This window comes from Notolepis coatsorum (assembly GCF_963971535.1).
Source record: "Notolepis coatsorum genome assembly, chromosome: 6".
NCBI lineage: Eukaryota > Metazoa > Chordata > Actinopteri > Aulopiformes > Paralepididae > Notolepis > Notolepis coatsorum.
This window is the reverse complement of record NC_140170.1, coordinates 157,080,210-157,096,978: the sequence shown is the minus strand read 5'-3', so window position 1 is coordinate 157,096,978 and position 16,769 is coordinate 157,080,210. Positions and strand designations below refer to the sequence as shown.

Sequence of the window (16,769 nt, the reverse complement as noted above, 5' to 3'; positions counted from 1 at the left end):
AAATGGATGAGTAACAACTTCCTGAAACTAAACGAGAACAAAACTGAAATTCTAATTATCGGCCCCAAAACTAAAAAAGAAACATTAATAAAGAACCTGGGAGGACTAACCCCTTGGATCAAATCTGAGGTCACTAGTCTCGGGGTTATCATAGATTCAGAACTGAACTTCAATTCTCATATTAGCAAAGTGACGAAAACATTGTTCTTCCATCTCAGAAATATAGCAAAAGTACGACCATTTATTAATCAGAACGATGCTGAGAAGCTAATTCATGCATTCATATCTAGCCGGTTAGACTACTGTAATGCACTTTTCACAGGTATCCCTAAAAAAACCACAGAGAGGCTTCAGCTAATCCAAAACTCTGCAGCCCGACTGCTAACTAGAACCAAAAGGAGAGAGCACATTAGTCCAGTCTTAGCTGCTTTACACTGGCTTCCTGTAACATTTAGAATTGACTTTAAGGTCCTTCTCCTTACATACAAAGCTCTCAATGGACAGGGACCTAGCTACATCGCCAACACTCTAATAAATTACACACCAGCAAGAACACTGCGATCATCAGCTGCTGGACTACTAGAGGCTCGCAGAAACAGTCAAAAGAGGATCGGTAATGCAGCCTTTATCAACTATGCCCCAAAACTGTGGAACAAACTACCCCAAAACATCAGAGAAGCCAACTCGCTGGACATCTTTAAAAGACAGCTTAAAAAAAATCTCTTTGCTCAGGCATTTCACTGTGGGGTAATGCAGGCACATATTTGAAGATAGATATCTGCTACCACCTAGTGGCAAGGGGAAATATTATTATAGAAACATCAGGGATATCCTGACACAAATTGTACTTACCTGCACTATTCTTACACTGCCTACTTTTTTATACACTGCCTATCAAATTCATGTGTCGGTTCTATGCTAATTTTATCTCACTACCTCCTACTGTATGCACTGTAATTTTAAGAGAACTATTTTATCACACTTTTTACTTCTTACTGATGACTATTTTTAAACTGAATCATTTTAAACTATTTTTATTATTTGTATTACTGAATCAAACTGTAAACAGAGAGCCTATTGGGATGCTAGATCCTAATGTGAAACACTGTGATTTACCATACCTTGCTATCTGTCTATCTTTTTATTTAAAAAAACAAAAACAAAAATGATGCCCGTTATTATTATTATTATTATTATTATTATTATTATTATTATTATTATTATTATTATTATTATTATTATTATTATTATTATTATTATTATTATTATTATTATTATTATTATTATTCTTACCCTACCTACTTTCATACACTTCCAATGAAATTCATATGTCGGTTCTATGATGTTAGAGTGATGCTCTGTTGTTGTGAGCGACACACTGCTCTGTTGTTCTATAAGGTAACTTAGAACTGTACTTTGTAAAGAAACTCAAAGTGTTAAGAGCCATGGACTGCTCTGTTGTATGTTAGAGCGACGGACTGCTCTGTTGTATGTTAGAGCGACGGACTGCTCTGTTGTATGTATGTTAGAGCGATGCTCTGTTGTATGTTAGAACTTTGTAAAGAAACTCAAAGTACTAAGAGCGATACACTGCTCTGTTGTTATATATTTTTCTTTATTGAACAATCTTATCACACTTTTTACTGTCCGTTCGATCTTATTATTTTTAGCCTATTTTAAACTGAATCAAACCGCACTTTTTTACTCTATCTAATCTATTCTATTTTATTATTTGTATTGCTGAAGAACTGTGATTTGCCTAACCTTGCTACCTCTCTATCTCTTTGTATTTACATTTTAAATGTTTTATGCTCGCTTATGCCTGTATTTTTTACTGTTGTGAAACACTTTGAACTGCAATTTCTGTATGAAAAGTGCTATACAAATAAAGTTCTTATAATTATTTGACGTCGATCTGCTAGATTGATTTTCCGTTTGTATGACGCAATAAACGCCGAAAGCATATAGATTCTTGCGTCTCGAAAGCGATCCAATGCACTCGAGGTGTGTATATTGATCCATGTTACAAGATATCTCTGGCGGAGCTTTTTCCCCGATGCACCGAGCGCCACTTCCAGTTTAGAGTGGAGTGTAACTCGCCCGAAATCCACCAGGCGGCGGTATTGAGGCATTGCAATATGAGACAGGGTCCAGCTGCGTGATTTTTTTCCCGTAGCCTATGTTTGCGAAGACACTGATTGGCTAGCCGCGTACAGCAAAGACCCCCTCTGATTGGTTTAGCGCCGAAGGGTCTCTTCCGCATATTCAACAACAATTGATATGTTGTTCCCTAACCTTAACCCTAACCTTAACTCTAACCTTAACCTTAACCTTAACCTTAACCCTAACCCTAACCCTAACTCTAACCCCACTTCGAAAGAGGGCCAAAGCATAACCACTTTGAAGCAGAGAATATATATGTACAAGGTGGAAGAGACCCTTCGGCGCTAAACCAATCAGAAAGGGTCTTCGCTGTACGCGGCTAGCCAATCAGAGAGCGTCTTCACACACATAGGCTACGGAAAAAAATCACGTGGTCCAGCTGGCTCCCGGAGGCTTCCTGGATGAATTATGAATGCCAATAGTGAATAAAAGAAATAACGATCATAAAAACGAGTTTACTCGTTGTTGGCACTCAACGCATGGCGGCCAATAACGAGTATACTCGTTATGTAAGGGATAATGTATAGCTACGAGGTCATTGTCGCAAAATAATTGACCGACACGTAGTTTAAAATACCGAGCCGCTTCGGCGAGGTGTTTTAAACGTCAGTGAAGGTCAATTATTTTGCGACAATGACCGAGTAAAGCTATACATTATCCCGCTTATTACATGGCTAACTTACTAACAATATACCTAATTCATTTGACAAATCGCAGTTGTTCTGTGACTCTGTCAGCCCAAATAAAGTGATTATTATTATCGCGGGCAGCCTCTGTTCTGGCTCCGCTGTAATCTACACACACTCCGCTGTCAGTGCAGCCGCGGCAGTGTGTCTGATTTGCTGCACTGATGTGGGCTTGATTGCCAACAGCTGCGCACATCGGTCATTATTGTCCCACAGCGGTCATTATTGAAAAATAATGACTGCTGTCGGGGGGCTATTGACCAATCACAAGCAAGCATTTCGGCGAATGTGAAAACGCCATGTAATAATGGCAATTAATGTGTTAATGTGCCTCTGCTCTCCTCCCTCTCTCGCCTTTAAACTAGATCCATGTCAAACCAGCCAGGGGGATATAAAAGAAGCAAATTCTTTTTTATAAGCTCACTTTGCTCATAATAATCTAAAGCTAGAAATGAGAGAAAGAACCGAGAGAACCGAGATCCGGGGCTGCTCCTCAGACAATGAATGGGGCTCTGACTTTATGAGGCCATAAAATGTTTGTGTGAGATCTTACATCCAAATGAGGTTTATATTCTAGCATTGCCAGGTAATTTGTGTGTGTGTGTGTGTGTGTGTGTGTGTGTGTGTGTGTGTGTGTGTGTGTGTGTGTGTGTGTGTGTGTGTGTGTGTGTGTGTGTGTGTGTGTGTGTGTGTGTGTGTTTGTTTTGAATTGGATAATCAATGGGCTTTGGTCCGCTCATCATGGAAAACCATTGGACACGTATAACAGACTAGAGGTATGTGCAATGAATAGGTAATATCTTAATAAAATGATTTGGTAACACTTTATAATAACACTCAGTTATAAGACCTTTATAAGGTATGTGTAGATAATGAACTGATCATGAACAAACCATTTATATACATTCGTAATTTATTATTAAATCATTTATAACTATATTTGTATAACATTTACAAATTAGTTCTACATTATTTATAATTCATTATCAACATTGTTTGTACTTGATTTGTTCATCATTAAATAATGTTGTTTAATGTGTAGTAACACATTTGTAGATGCTTTGAAAAATGGATATGAAAAAACTACTATACTGTACCTCCATTTATTTGTTCATGTTCAACAAATGATTTGTTAAGACATTCATAAAACATCTATAAATCATTTACAGATGCTATTGTGTGCCCTAATCTAAAGTAAAGCCTATTCATCATTAACAAATGTCTAATACAGTTAATTATTTGTTCACTTTTTCATCATCTGTTAAAAATGTTGTAGACAGCTTTCGGATACACCTTTCTTTGTGACATCAAACAGTGACATAATTAGGACTATAGATAAATGCAATTTTATTAACATAAAATACATGTGCACACACATAACATATAGTGTAACTTTGGGGGCACTAGAACCCAGGAGTACCCTGGCCAGGTATTGCCAGAGCATGTAGAGGAGGTCTCACGAGAGTGAAACTTGACTTCATGTTTGTTGCCGTTTGAATGGAAGCACGATATACATTAGCAGAGCCTGAAAATACAATTAATTATTACCCTCATGTCATCATCACATACCGCAATATACTGAGCACACATGAGGAACAAACATACATACATAACAAACAAACATAATTCGATGTAACATTAGCGCCCACCACATCAAGTACGTCTACACAAAATATAAGAGTTGTAGGTCGGAAATGATGGAATAGATTTACCAACAAAAAAGGTGTTTAGCCTGCTCATACCTTAAAAGCGTGGGGCAGCACGAATAACTTGGCTCTGCTAATATATATCGTGCTTCCATTCAAACAGACGGCAACAAACGTGAAGTCAAGTCTCACTCGCGTGATACTTCCTCTACATGCTATGGCAATACCTGGCCAGAGTTTACTCGTTGTTGGCGGGCTATAACGTCGTTTTTGGCGCAGAAGCGGTTAAAGGTGCGATAGGTAATTTTTTTATGTAGAGTAATCATTTAAAAAATGAATGTTGTCGTTTACATGTTGCGTGTATGTATCCCCTCCCTGCTTCCCATTCCCCCCATGTGGAAGGCACCTGATTGGATAAATTACATGCTGGTGCTCTAGTGCGACATCTAGTGGCTGAATGTTATCTGTAGCACCTTGAATACCAACATTGTGCTATTCCCCATTCAGACCCTGACTTATCCTTGGAATTGAGTCACTCAAAACCAGTTGCGTACATGGGAGTGGTTTCCTCCACGTAGAGGCGTGTCTCAAGCAGGGGGTGTGCGAGCAGTGCGTCGTTTTTTTTTTGTTTTTTTTTTTTATTTATTTTTTGCGAGGCCCCCCTTCCCGCGAGGCCCTTTTTCATCACAGACCTAAAATCTAGTTTTGCTTACATGCTTATATATTTCACATTAGACACGTTTGTAGAATAGTGTTCCGGGCTCTGCGGCTCTGCAGATATACTATTGGTTTCATTCAATTACTTTTGTGCAAAGCATCGTTGGAGGACTAACACTAGGGGGAGCCGAGCTGGTTGGCGTCGGTCTGGTAGTCGGTAGAGAGATGTGAAGAAGACCGGATCCACGAGGGGAGGGGGTACAGCCAGGTACAGGGTCTATTCAGCGCTATCCACAGGAGCGAGTGGATGTCTTTTGAAAAGCAGCATCGGAGCAGAAGAAATAACACTGTGTGCCGTAAGCTTGTTATCAATATACCAAGTATGATTAGGTTATGCCAAGATGAAGAGGACGTTCGGCAGATGGACTGAAGATGAAAGTTGTTGCGTGTTAGAACCTTCAGTCAGGCTATATAGCTATGTCGGCTAGTAGCTTAGCTAAAGGCAGCAGCTAACTAGCGTATGGGCCTCAAGTCAACGTCAAAGCTATCGAATAGCCTAGAGGAAGAAAAAACATAATCAATTCTGGATAAAGTCTTATGTCTCGCAGAGAAAAAAATAGTAGTCTCGCGCGGTTGGGTTGAGCAACCGCCACATATCAATTACCCCCGTGTCTTTAGACCAGGCACGTAGGGCTGTGGTAGCTTGCTTCTGATCGTGGATTTCAGCGTTACTGGACTTATCAGTCAATGGATCCATTGAATGGCATTGAAATCAGCACCCACTATAAATGAGTACTCCGGTAGTTTCAACATCTCTGTAGTGAGTACAGCATAATAGTTAGCATCATACACATTAGGGGCGTAAGCGGCGATCAGAGCAATTTTCCTGTTAGAGTATTCCATTTTAGCAAAAGTAATTCGACCATCTGCATCAGACCACATGTCTAATAGTTTAATATTCAACCTTCGCTTAGCTACTATGGCTACTCCACGGGACTTAGTGCTAAAAGAAGAGGAGCTTATGTTATGATAAAATTTGTTTGCAAGTCTTGCACTGTCAGCCTTTAAAATATGCGTTTCACTCAGTAATGCAATGTCCACCTCCTGCCTTTTCAACCATGTTAGTACACTTGTGCGTTTATGTGGAATATTAAGACCCCCTGTATTCCAGATCAATATGTTCAAATTAGCCATAGTCTAAAAAGGCTGCAGTATGACTGAATGTAATCCATTTGGAGTAGAACACCATAATAGATATATATCCACTTGTTAAGGTCCCATTGAGTTCCGAGCGTGAGCGTGAAAATAAAAATAAAACAGAGCGAGTCGACTAGAAAGAAAAACTAAAAACGACACAATCCCCCATTCCCTCCCCCCTCCCCCACTTCAGAATACTTGTCCGGTATCGATCAAACATCTCTTGATACCCCTCCCCAGAGGCACCCTGCCCCATAAAGTAGGTTGCTCTAACACCGACTGAGCATACCATCTAACAAGAACACTAAGTACCCGTATAAAAGCTGTGCACAAATAGAACAATTAAGGCATAGTAACAAATATAACAGTCCTCTAGGCTTTAAATTCCTGAGATAACCTCTCAACAGTAGTCATATGTTTGCATTCAGGTTGTGCTTGTTAGGTCTCAAAGAAAATAAATAATATAGAAATAATAAATGCACACATATATATATATTAGGGCTGACCCCTATTAGTCGATTAGTCGACTAATCGGTAGAAAGGGGCCGTAGTCGACTAGCCAACCTCTTAGTCGAATACAAAAAATAAAAATAATAATTTATAATATTTTTTTTTATCATTCTTTCCAAAAGAAAAGAGGCCTAGAAGCATAGCTAACACTAATGGCATGCATACCAGAGGCTAACTGCCTACGAAAACAGGCACAGAGGCACTGAAAGAGGATTTCACCCATCTAATGAACACACTAGACTAGACAAATATCAAATATCAAATATCAAATATCAATAGGACAGAGAGGCTTAGGCTCAGCTTCTTCCCCCAGGCCATCAGAGTCCTGAACAATGAACATTGAGTACCACTGTAACACTTTAGCATGAGCGGGCACACACTCAGGCCGCACGGACCCTCACTTATTGCCAAAAGGAAAGGCCACTTTAAATTAGTATTAGCAACAGTAACAGTGTATTGCACTACTATTACTACTACTGTTAACTGTTAACTGTTACCCGTTATTGCACAAATTTATTGTTACCTGCTACCTGTTATTGCACAATTTTATTGCAATTTTTTTTTTGTATTGGATCCTATTATATGTTGTACCAATTGCACATCGTTGCGGGCAAGACCACCCGCATTTCATTGTATATCTGTATGCTGTGACAAATAAAACTCTTGACTTGACTTGATCAGTAGACCAATTGCATGCTTTTGCAGAGGACAAGAAGCCTTCAGTCGACTCCTTCAGACATTAAGCACCCCCCAGTCCCCGAGTCCAAATGGAATGATCAAAAAATATATATATTATACTATTTTTTATTTTTTTTTAGCAATAGTCAACTAACGGCAAATTTTGGCCAATCATAGTCGACCATCCAAATCCTTAGTCGGGGACAGCCCTAATATATATATATACACACACACACTCACCCACGCTGGTAATGTAGTACCAAAATAGGGTAGATCCACACAAACGCATGTATCCACCAACAACTATATCCTGAGTGGTAGAACAGGATAAATGAAATAGTGAGTGAGCACCAGTGTTGGGACTAACACGTTACAAAGTAACGCGTTACAGTAACGAAGTTACTTTTTGCCGTTCTAGTACTCTAACGCATTACTTTTTAAATTCAGTAACGCTGTTACCGTTACTAAATGGTTTGTTAGTCGTTACTGCGTTCTTTTTATGTAGCGAGCGTCCTCCTGACTCCGTTTGATTTCGCCTGCGTTTGTTTTGTTTACAATAGAGAGCGTCTATTTCTTTCCGTAGCCGCATTTCTGGTTTCCGCATTTCTGATTGGCCACTGACTGACGTTCTCTGACGTTCTCTGACCAGAGAGCATCAGTCAGTGGCCACTGGCCAATCAGAAATGCGGAAACCAGAAATGCCGAGATACACGGTGAGCTACGGGAGCTCCCCCCCTCTCCCTCCTCTTAGCCTCCATCACTGCTGAATAGTCGAGATGCCGAGAGCATTTGGTCGCATTGATACGACGTCAGTCTGTCCCAGAGATATAATATAAACAGTCCGCTCCGGATCCGAGTTTGCAGCGAACAGTGGCTATTGCAAACTAATGTCTATATAAAGTCCATAGCACAATCCCAATATACACAAACACATTCATTGTAACAACCTCTGTTAACTGTTGTCATAATAATAACGTATAGCTTGACTGGCTTCGGCAGGCAGTAGGGATAGCTGTGCTATTGCTATAGCAGGCTAACGAGGTTAGCCGATACCTTCACCTTGTTTGCTCAAGTCCCTCGTTTGCAGATGCCTGGTTATGTAATCCTTCGCCTCGGATGGGTCGTCGAACAATTTCTGCTCCCCTTTAGGAGATGTGATTTTCAACATCGCCGGGAACATCAGACCTGATATTCGGGCAGCTACGTAGCAACTCTCTAGCCTCCTTGAAGGCCGCCCATTGTTTCCTTAGTGCAAATGTGTAATCTGGGAAGATGTAGATCTGTTTATTGTTGTGGCGGATGGGTCGCTGAGTCGATGCCTTCCTCAGGATATCCACCTTCTCCTGGAAGTAGTGGAGTTTGATCACAATCTGTCGCGGGGGTTCCCCATCCTTTGGCTTGGGTTGCAGACTCCTGTGCGCTCGGTCAATTGTCGGGGTGTAGTCCAGGTTGAGTGATTCTTGGAGTCGCTTAGCCACCGTTTCTTCCATACGTGCACCTCTAAAACGTTCATCTACTCCAATTATCCGACAATTGTCTCTGCGTTGTCTGGACTCAAGGTAATTTGCTTTGGCCGTCAGTTGTTTGATATCAGATTTGATCGATTTCACCTCCGTTTCTAGCTCTGTGACTCTATCGGAGTAGTAATTAGCTCCCTCTTCCAATGCTTGTATAGCTGTAGCCTGTAGCTTGATATCTTGGTTAGCCTGATCTAATAGCCTCGTGCTGTTCCGAACACACGGTAGCTATTTCTCTTCGTAGTTCGTCGGAGAGGTCTCCCATCTTAGCGTACAGTTCCGTGGTTATTATAGCCACCGTGCTTTCTATCTTTGACATCACGCGTTGCTCCGAGTCTTTGATGGCTTGCATGATGGAGGTGAAATGCATATCTGGCACGTCCATTTTGGGCGTTCCGGCCTCAACAGTGCCAGAGGCTTTCGGGATTGATTTAGGCCTGATTTTGCTAGCCATCGGAGGGTCGATTGTCGTTCAAGTTTAACACTTTGGATGCCCAACCTGAGTTTTCTCGGGTTTACCCCCGACGGGTTGAATGCCCATAACGAGAATATTCGTTTTTTCTCTATTTTTTTTTTTATTAGCGATCTGAATTAATATTTCATCAACCGAGTCTACCGTTGGTAAATCAGCCACCCCCGGCGCTCAGATGTGAAAAAAGCGCCCCCTATCGTTTCCCAGATGGTAATTCACCCTTTTGGATTGGATTCAATGAAAATGCATGGGGAAAAAAGACCCGGACTCCACATTTTACTTCTCACGCATGTAACCGGAGCCGATCAGCTTCATGCTGGAGCCTCAGAGCAGCGGGGATTATGTGTTTTACTGTATACGCGGTGGATCAATAAAAGGATAGATTTTTGGAATGGTCGATCAGGAATTGGAATAATCCATTTGGATACCATCTGATCTCAGGTAAGGAATCTATTTTACCAGTATTAGGATAATCAGACCTTTTTTCACGGAGATATAAGCTTTCCCCCTATATGTGATATGGCTGTTTTGACTGTGCGAGTGATCAGGAAATAAGAGAATCGATTTACAGCTTGCGGCACCAGCGTGCATATGTACACATATACTATCGATAATCTAGCGTTTATTTGAAAACTATTCATAAATAGGCCGAACAATGACAACGTTCTAGAATATTACAGTACATCAGCGTTTAGCAGGGATTCTTTTTTTTCATTTAATAATTTGTACATATCACTGATGATGGTATAACATACCTCTACACGGATCCATGACTACTGTACTTCATATAATACTATCAAATACAGACCCTGACTAACAATACCTGACCCCTGTCTCTCTGAATGGGGAGACATCCATATCTAAGAATCTGTCATACATATAATTGTTTTTCTTTCATATTTTATGTCACTGGTAATTTACTAACACAGAATGGTTAATTTGGTCAAAAAGGCCTTTTCCCCCACTTATATATTTCATCCCCAGTTTAATCACCTGTACATTGTATATTACAACAATATTGTAATACAATATTAAGCTTTACTGTTAGATTTGCATTCTGGTTGGATGCCAAACCTTTCGTTGTACTGTATTGAATCTAATATGTTCATTATTTCCTACGGTAGCCATTAGTACATACATGTTGTCCTCAAAAGGGCATTTCAACTCATCTAAAATCAATACGGTGGTCAAAAGACACTTTGATGAAATGTGGACATGGCTGAGGTTCGGTCCTTGGCCTTGATTCAATCACACAATACCATACTTATCGCCTGCAGCCACGCGGGAGCTTTCAGTGTAGCCGCGGTGGATGATAATGGGTGGCTTTCTCCAGCCTAGTAGAAGAGGCACTTACCAGAGTCCACCCCCATGATGAAACGACCTAAGATGAGCATCTCGAAAGAGCCGGCAGCCTCCCCGAGGGAGAGGAGCAGAGCAGCTATCAAGGCAAACCCGTTGTTCAGTAGCAAGGTGCCCTTCCTGCAGTGGGGGGGTAAAGGAGAAAGGGTTGAGGGAGAATGTGTAAAAGGTTCCTGCTGGGACTGTAATAGTGCTCGTCGTTATCAGCCTTGGTGTTATTGGTGTTCAGTTGTTGCCTGTTAAACAGTCTTATGTTTACAGAGAACCCATATGATATTCAGTTGTTGCCTGGTTAAACATTCTCATGTTTACAGATAACCCATATAGGAATGTCCATACATTGATGATTATAGGATTTCTTTATATATATATATCCTCTTAGCTCACATATCCTCTTATTTTCAACCAGCATCTCAGATATCGTAATCTGTGTCCATACTGTATTTAGGCTATTACCAGGCTATTAAAATACTACTGCCAACCCTTTGGTAGGCTACTGCTACTGTACATACACTACTACCTACTATGCTAATATCTAAATGGTAAATGGTGTAATTATATAGCGCCTTTATCCAAAGCACTTTACAATTTTGTTCCTCACATTCACCCATTCACTCACACATTCACAGACACCGACGGTGGGGGCAACCATGCAAGGTGCCAACCTGCTCATCGGGAGCAATTAGGGGTTAAGTGTCTTGCTCAAGGACACTTGCGACACGCTGCCTGGGAGGAGCAGGAATCGAACCGGGAACCTTCCAATTACCAGATGACCGTTCTACCTCCCCCAAATACGTTTTTTATGATTATAGGAATGTATTTTTTTCATCTAGAGGCTAGTGAGCTCACATATCCTCTTATTTTCAACCAGCATCTCAGATATCATAATCTGTACTTAGGCTATACCAATTAAAAAATATCATTTCCAACCCTTCGGTACTACACTACTATACCTATACTACTACCTACTATGCTAATTATATCTATATACTATTATCTACTATGTACTATGCTACTATACCAATACTACTACCCTCTGCACTGCTAGACAAACAACAACGCTGAGCCTTAGCCGCCAGAGGCGTACCCCTATGCTGACTTGTTGTATGCAATTTGTAAGTTGATTTGAAGAAAAGCGGCGGCTAAATGACTAAAGGTAAGAGTCTTCTCCACCCACTTCAGCCCTCCTAGTGTTGTCAAGGGTATAGGAAGGGATTTAGCCGGCTTTTTCTTTTGGTAAGAAAGTACAAGTATAACTATTTTCATCCAAATGACCATTCAGGAAGGTAGGCCTACTGAAGCACAACAGTCTCCCCATTTGTTCAACCACTGCCTATGTTAGCCTGTAATCTCCCATGTGGTGTCTACACAGGGTATCTCATTGTGGAGGTGAAAAACATGAAAACAACATTTCCTCCGACAGTAGAGAATGAAAGAAAACACTGATTTATTTTGCACATGATCTCACACACATCCAAAAACTCAAAAACAGCTTTGCGCACATTCATTCAGTTTGACAACTACTGGGAGTAGATGAGTTTGAATATGATCCACCAGTGATCGTCATCATCGGGGGATATTGGATCCTTGTGTCGTCTTAATTACAGCTCTGTGAAATTATGTGGATGAAACAATAGCAATACCTTGTCTTATCATTTCACTGAGCTGTAATTAACACAACACAAGGATGCTCAATGTCCGCAATGACATCACTGATTTCCTCATTTACTCTCATGGACTAAATTAATGTGTGCAAAACAAACTTTTGACAAAACCAAACAAAACAAAGGAATAAGACAAAAAAGGATAATGATGACAAAAACAATCTACCCATAAACCACACAGACACACACACATTGCAATGGGAGACCATCAGTTAACCATCTCCTCCATCTCCCTCAGTCAGTACAGAAAGAATAGGAACAAAAGGGAAATACTCAAGATTAAAATTACCTATTTTAAGGCATGATAATTATGTAAAATCAAGAAAATATTTGTAGTCTTGTGTAAGACAAGATAATATAAGATTTATGGAAATTATGTTGACTCACAGTAAATGTTGTGTTTCTACCTCAAAAGAAAATAATTATGTGGGGCTTTTCTGTGATTTCTGTGATTTGAAACATGTCAACTGATTTGTGATCAGCTCAGCTAGTACTTTAAGTGCTGTACATTTAATAAAGATTCCAAGTTCAAGTTTCTTTATTAGTTGTCATACAGAAGTACAGAATACTTTTATACAAAATGCTTCTTTCTGTTACGCTCCAGAGACTGTGCTAGACAAAAGGATAAGTATAAAATAAAATAAGTATAGCAAGTATAAAATTGAAGTCACGTACGTAGACAAAAGTGTTCAGTATGTACATAATGTACAATGTTCAATGCAGAGTAGAAGTAACTGAGTTACCATACAATATACTATACAATATACTAATTACAATATACTATATAGTGCAAAGCAGAAATGGGATGAGGTACAATTTAGGTACAATTTACAGTAAGGTGTACTGAGTTATGGGTTGTAGTGCAAATTCTTTGCCAATAAATATAAAGTGTGTTTAGGTGTTCTAAAGTGTGTAGAGTGGGTGCTGCAGTGAGTTGTTTGTTTAAAGTGAGTGTGTGCGTGTGGATGTGTGTGCTTTTGATGGTTGTTGCATAGTGTTATTGTTCGTTGAGCAACCTGATGGCCTGGGGATAGAAGCTTCTTCTGAGTCTTTCTGTGCTTGCCATGAGACTCCGGTATCGCTTGCCTGACCGCAGCAGTTCAAAGAGGCAGTTGTTTGGGTGGCTGGAGTCTTTGATAATTCTCTTAGCCTTACCCATGCACCGCTTGTTGTAAATGTTCTGGAGAGTGGGAAGCCCCCCTCCAATTGTGCATTCGGCTGGACGGGCCACTCTCTGTAGTCTGCTGCGGTCTTGTGCGGTGCTATTCCCAAACCAGGAGGTGATATTGCCAGTCAGGATGCTCTCTATTGTGCATGAGTAGAAGTTCTTAAGGATCTTCTGACTGACTTGAAACTTCCTTAGGCGCCTGAGGAAGTAGAGGCGTTGCCGTGCCTTCTTCACAACACTGTCAATGTGTGTAGTCCATGTCAAGTCCTCGGATATGTGGACTCCTAGGTACTTGAAACTGTTCACTCTCTCAACTGGTGCCCCGTCGATGCTGAGGGGGCTGTAGTCCCTGACCCCCGACTTCCTGAAGTCCACAATCATCTCTTTTGTTTTGCTGACGTTCAGGGAGAGGCAGTTCTCCTGACACCACTGCGACAGATTCTCTACCTCTTCCAGGTAGGCCCTCTCGTCGTTGGCAGAGATCAGGCCCACCACTACTGTTTCATCAGCAAATTTGATGATTGTGTTGTTGTTCCGCTGTGCCACACAGTCATGTGTGTACAGGGAGTAGAGGAGGGGACTCAGAACACAGCCCTGGGGGGCCCCTATGTTGAGCGTGATGGATGAGGAGGTGCAGTTGCCTGCTCTTACCACCTGGGGTCTACCCGTCAGGAAGGTGGACAGGTGAGAATCTACTCATGTTTCGTCAACTATAGAGTGAATTTAATAAAACTAGGCACACCTAATATTAACTGGACCCCAAATGTCATCGCGTTGCTCTCTAAAGTGGCTGCATGTGGTCATTGGGAGGATGTGTACTTGGGTTGAGAACTAAAACTATGTAGGCAGACTGAGTGCTCACCTATAAACTCAAAATCGCTTTGCTAGCAAATAATTGTTTTGTGTGTAGATTTAGCCACTATAGTTAGAATTGTGCATGTGGTTATTTCCTGGTGTAGCGTGAAGATGTCTGTGTTGTTTGGACGATTGAGATTGGCTCTCACAACGCAAACGTTGTGGTTGTTACACAGATTACAGACAACCTTGCACACATGATGCCCTGGGCCGATACTGTACCTCACTTGCTCAGTAACTCAGCAAGCTGTCTGTAGGCTGTAGTAAAAACAAACATGCTAATGTAACTACTGAGGAGTCGGTCGCAGTTGGCCAGCATCTGCTAACGGGTGTTGACCCTTTAGCTCAGCTGGTTAGTGCGGCCGCCTGTGGATCCTATGGTCCCATGTTCAAATGCACTCGCTTACACTAACAACCAAATAGCCACTGTAGTGAGTTGTGGTACATTCCCCTCTCTGACACACCTGCCTTGGGAGACTTAGCTGCATGTCATTGTTATTTTCTTTTGCTCATCTGCTGCTCTCATGCACATGAAATCACGCCAGACATACTGAAATTGCTTCTGTCAATGCATGATTTCACCTACTTTGGCAAATTGAAATTTTCGTGACACATACCTATAATGCATAAATTAAGCTATTAGTTTAGGTGTAAATGAGTTGAGCCAGTGGTCATCATAGCACACAATTATGCGTCAGTGGCTCAGGAGGTAGAGTGGTCGTCTGGTAATCGGAGGGTTCCCGGTTCGATTGAGCAAGACACTTAACCCCTAATTGCTCCTGATGAGCAGGTTGGCACCTTGCATTGTCGCCTACGCCGTCGGTGTGTGAATGTGCGAGTGAATGGGTGAATGTGAGGAACTAAATAGTAAATCGCTTTGGACAAGAGCGCTATATAAATGCACCATTTACTATTCACCATTTACAATTATCTATTTTTCAAGCACATTCAGTCCAGTGGGTTGTGATGTTTAAAGAGGCACTTCACCAAACAAATAAATATGCTAATATATTTTGCACATAATCTCACACACATCCCAAAACTGTCAATGGTGGAGTACAGTGAGAGCGGGACATGTGGAATCGGCTTATGGGGGGGGGGGGGACCGCCATCAGGAGGTGGAAGTTGCGGGTGCTGATGGTTGATCTTGGTGCCGGGGGCGGGGTCACTACTCATTAGTAGCGGGGAGAAATGCACCGTGGGTGCCGGGGTTGGCCGACGGCAGGCGATGACTGTTTGTGTGACAGGTGTCAGAAATGTTCTTCGTTTTGTTGTTGTTTTGCCTAGCACTCTTTATTTTATATTTATTTAACTATCTGTATTATTTCTCTTTGTCGTTCATATTACTGTGATTTCGGTTATTCTTTTGTGTGCAATAACTTTGTTTTCCCCCGGACATTGCCTACTGACTTCCGCCACTAATTGGACACTGTGCCATATAAGGAAAACGCCAATAGTGTGTGAGGGGAGACGAAAGAGACGACAGGACGTGCAGGAAGAGACGGCAGGGGTGCTACTGGGGGAGGTGTGTGTGCGCCGTGTTTCATGAATGGGAATAAGGAAAGGCACGCCATTGTTCGGGATAGAGGCGCCTCGACTGGGCAGTGCTGGTGAACGGAGAGGAACGTGAGGAAGGCTTCCCGTACAGACGATTCGACCAGAGGGTGTCGGCAGATACTACGTCGTACTCCTGATCTACGCAGCGACCGGGTTAAACCGGTCACGTGTGTAAGTATTACAAGAACGGCGTACTGTCCATGATTATCAACACTATTAGAGCTGTCGCCGCTATAGGCTGTTCGAATGGGAAGACTGCCTTCGCTTTGTAATTGCAGGTCTGAGGGGGACGGACATCCAGCGCTCTCTGGCTGGAAGAGGTCAAGGTCCTGGCGGGATGGTGCCAGGAAAACAGCCTCTCCCTGAACGTCAGCAAAACAAAGGAGATGATTGTGGACTTCAGGAGGTCGGGGGTCAAGGACTACAGCCCCCTCAGCATCGACGGGGCACCGGTTGAGAGAGTGAACCGCTTTAAGTACCTCGGAGCCTATATATCCGAGGACTTGACATGGACCACACACATTGACAGTGTTGTGAAGAAGGCACGACAACGCCTCTACTTCCTCAGGCACCTAAGGAAGTTCCAAGTCAATCAGAAGATCCTTAAAAACTTCTACTCATGTACAATAGAGAGCATCCT

At 41.7% G+C, this 16,769-nt stretch overlaps 1 protein-coding gene across 1 annotated transcript in view; it reads right to left on the bottom strand.

The window, feature by feature from the left end:
* slc2a9l2 (solute carrier family 2 member 9, like 2) overlaps positions 1 to 16,769 on the bottom strand; it is a gene marked incomplete at both ends in the record, with an annotated part of 722,296 nt that overhangs the window by 597,595 nt on the left and 107,932 nt on the right. The window contains one exon of the mRNA XM_084315784.1: positions 10,881 to 11,005. Within this exon, the coding sequence (XP_084171910.1) occupies positions 10,881 to 11,005 (125 nt within the window). The remainder of the gene's footprint in view (positions 1 to 10,880; positions 11,006 to 16,769) is intronic.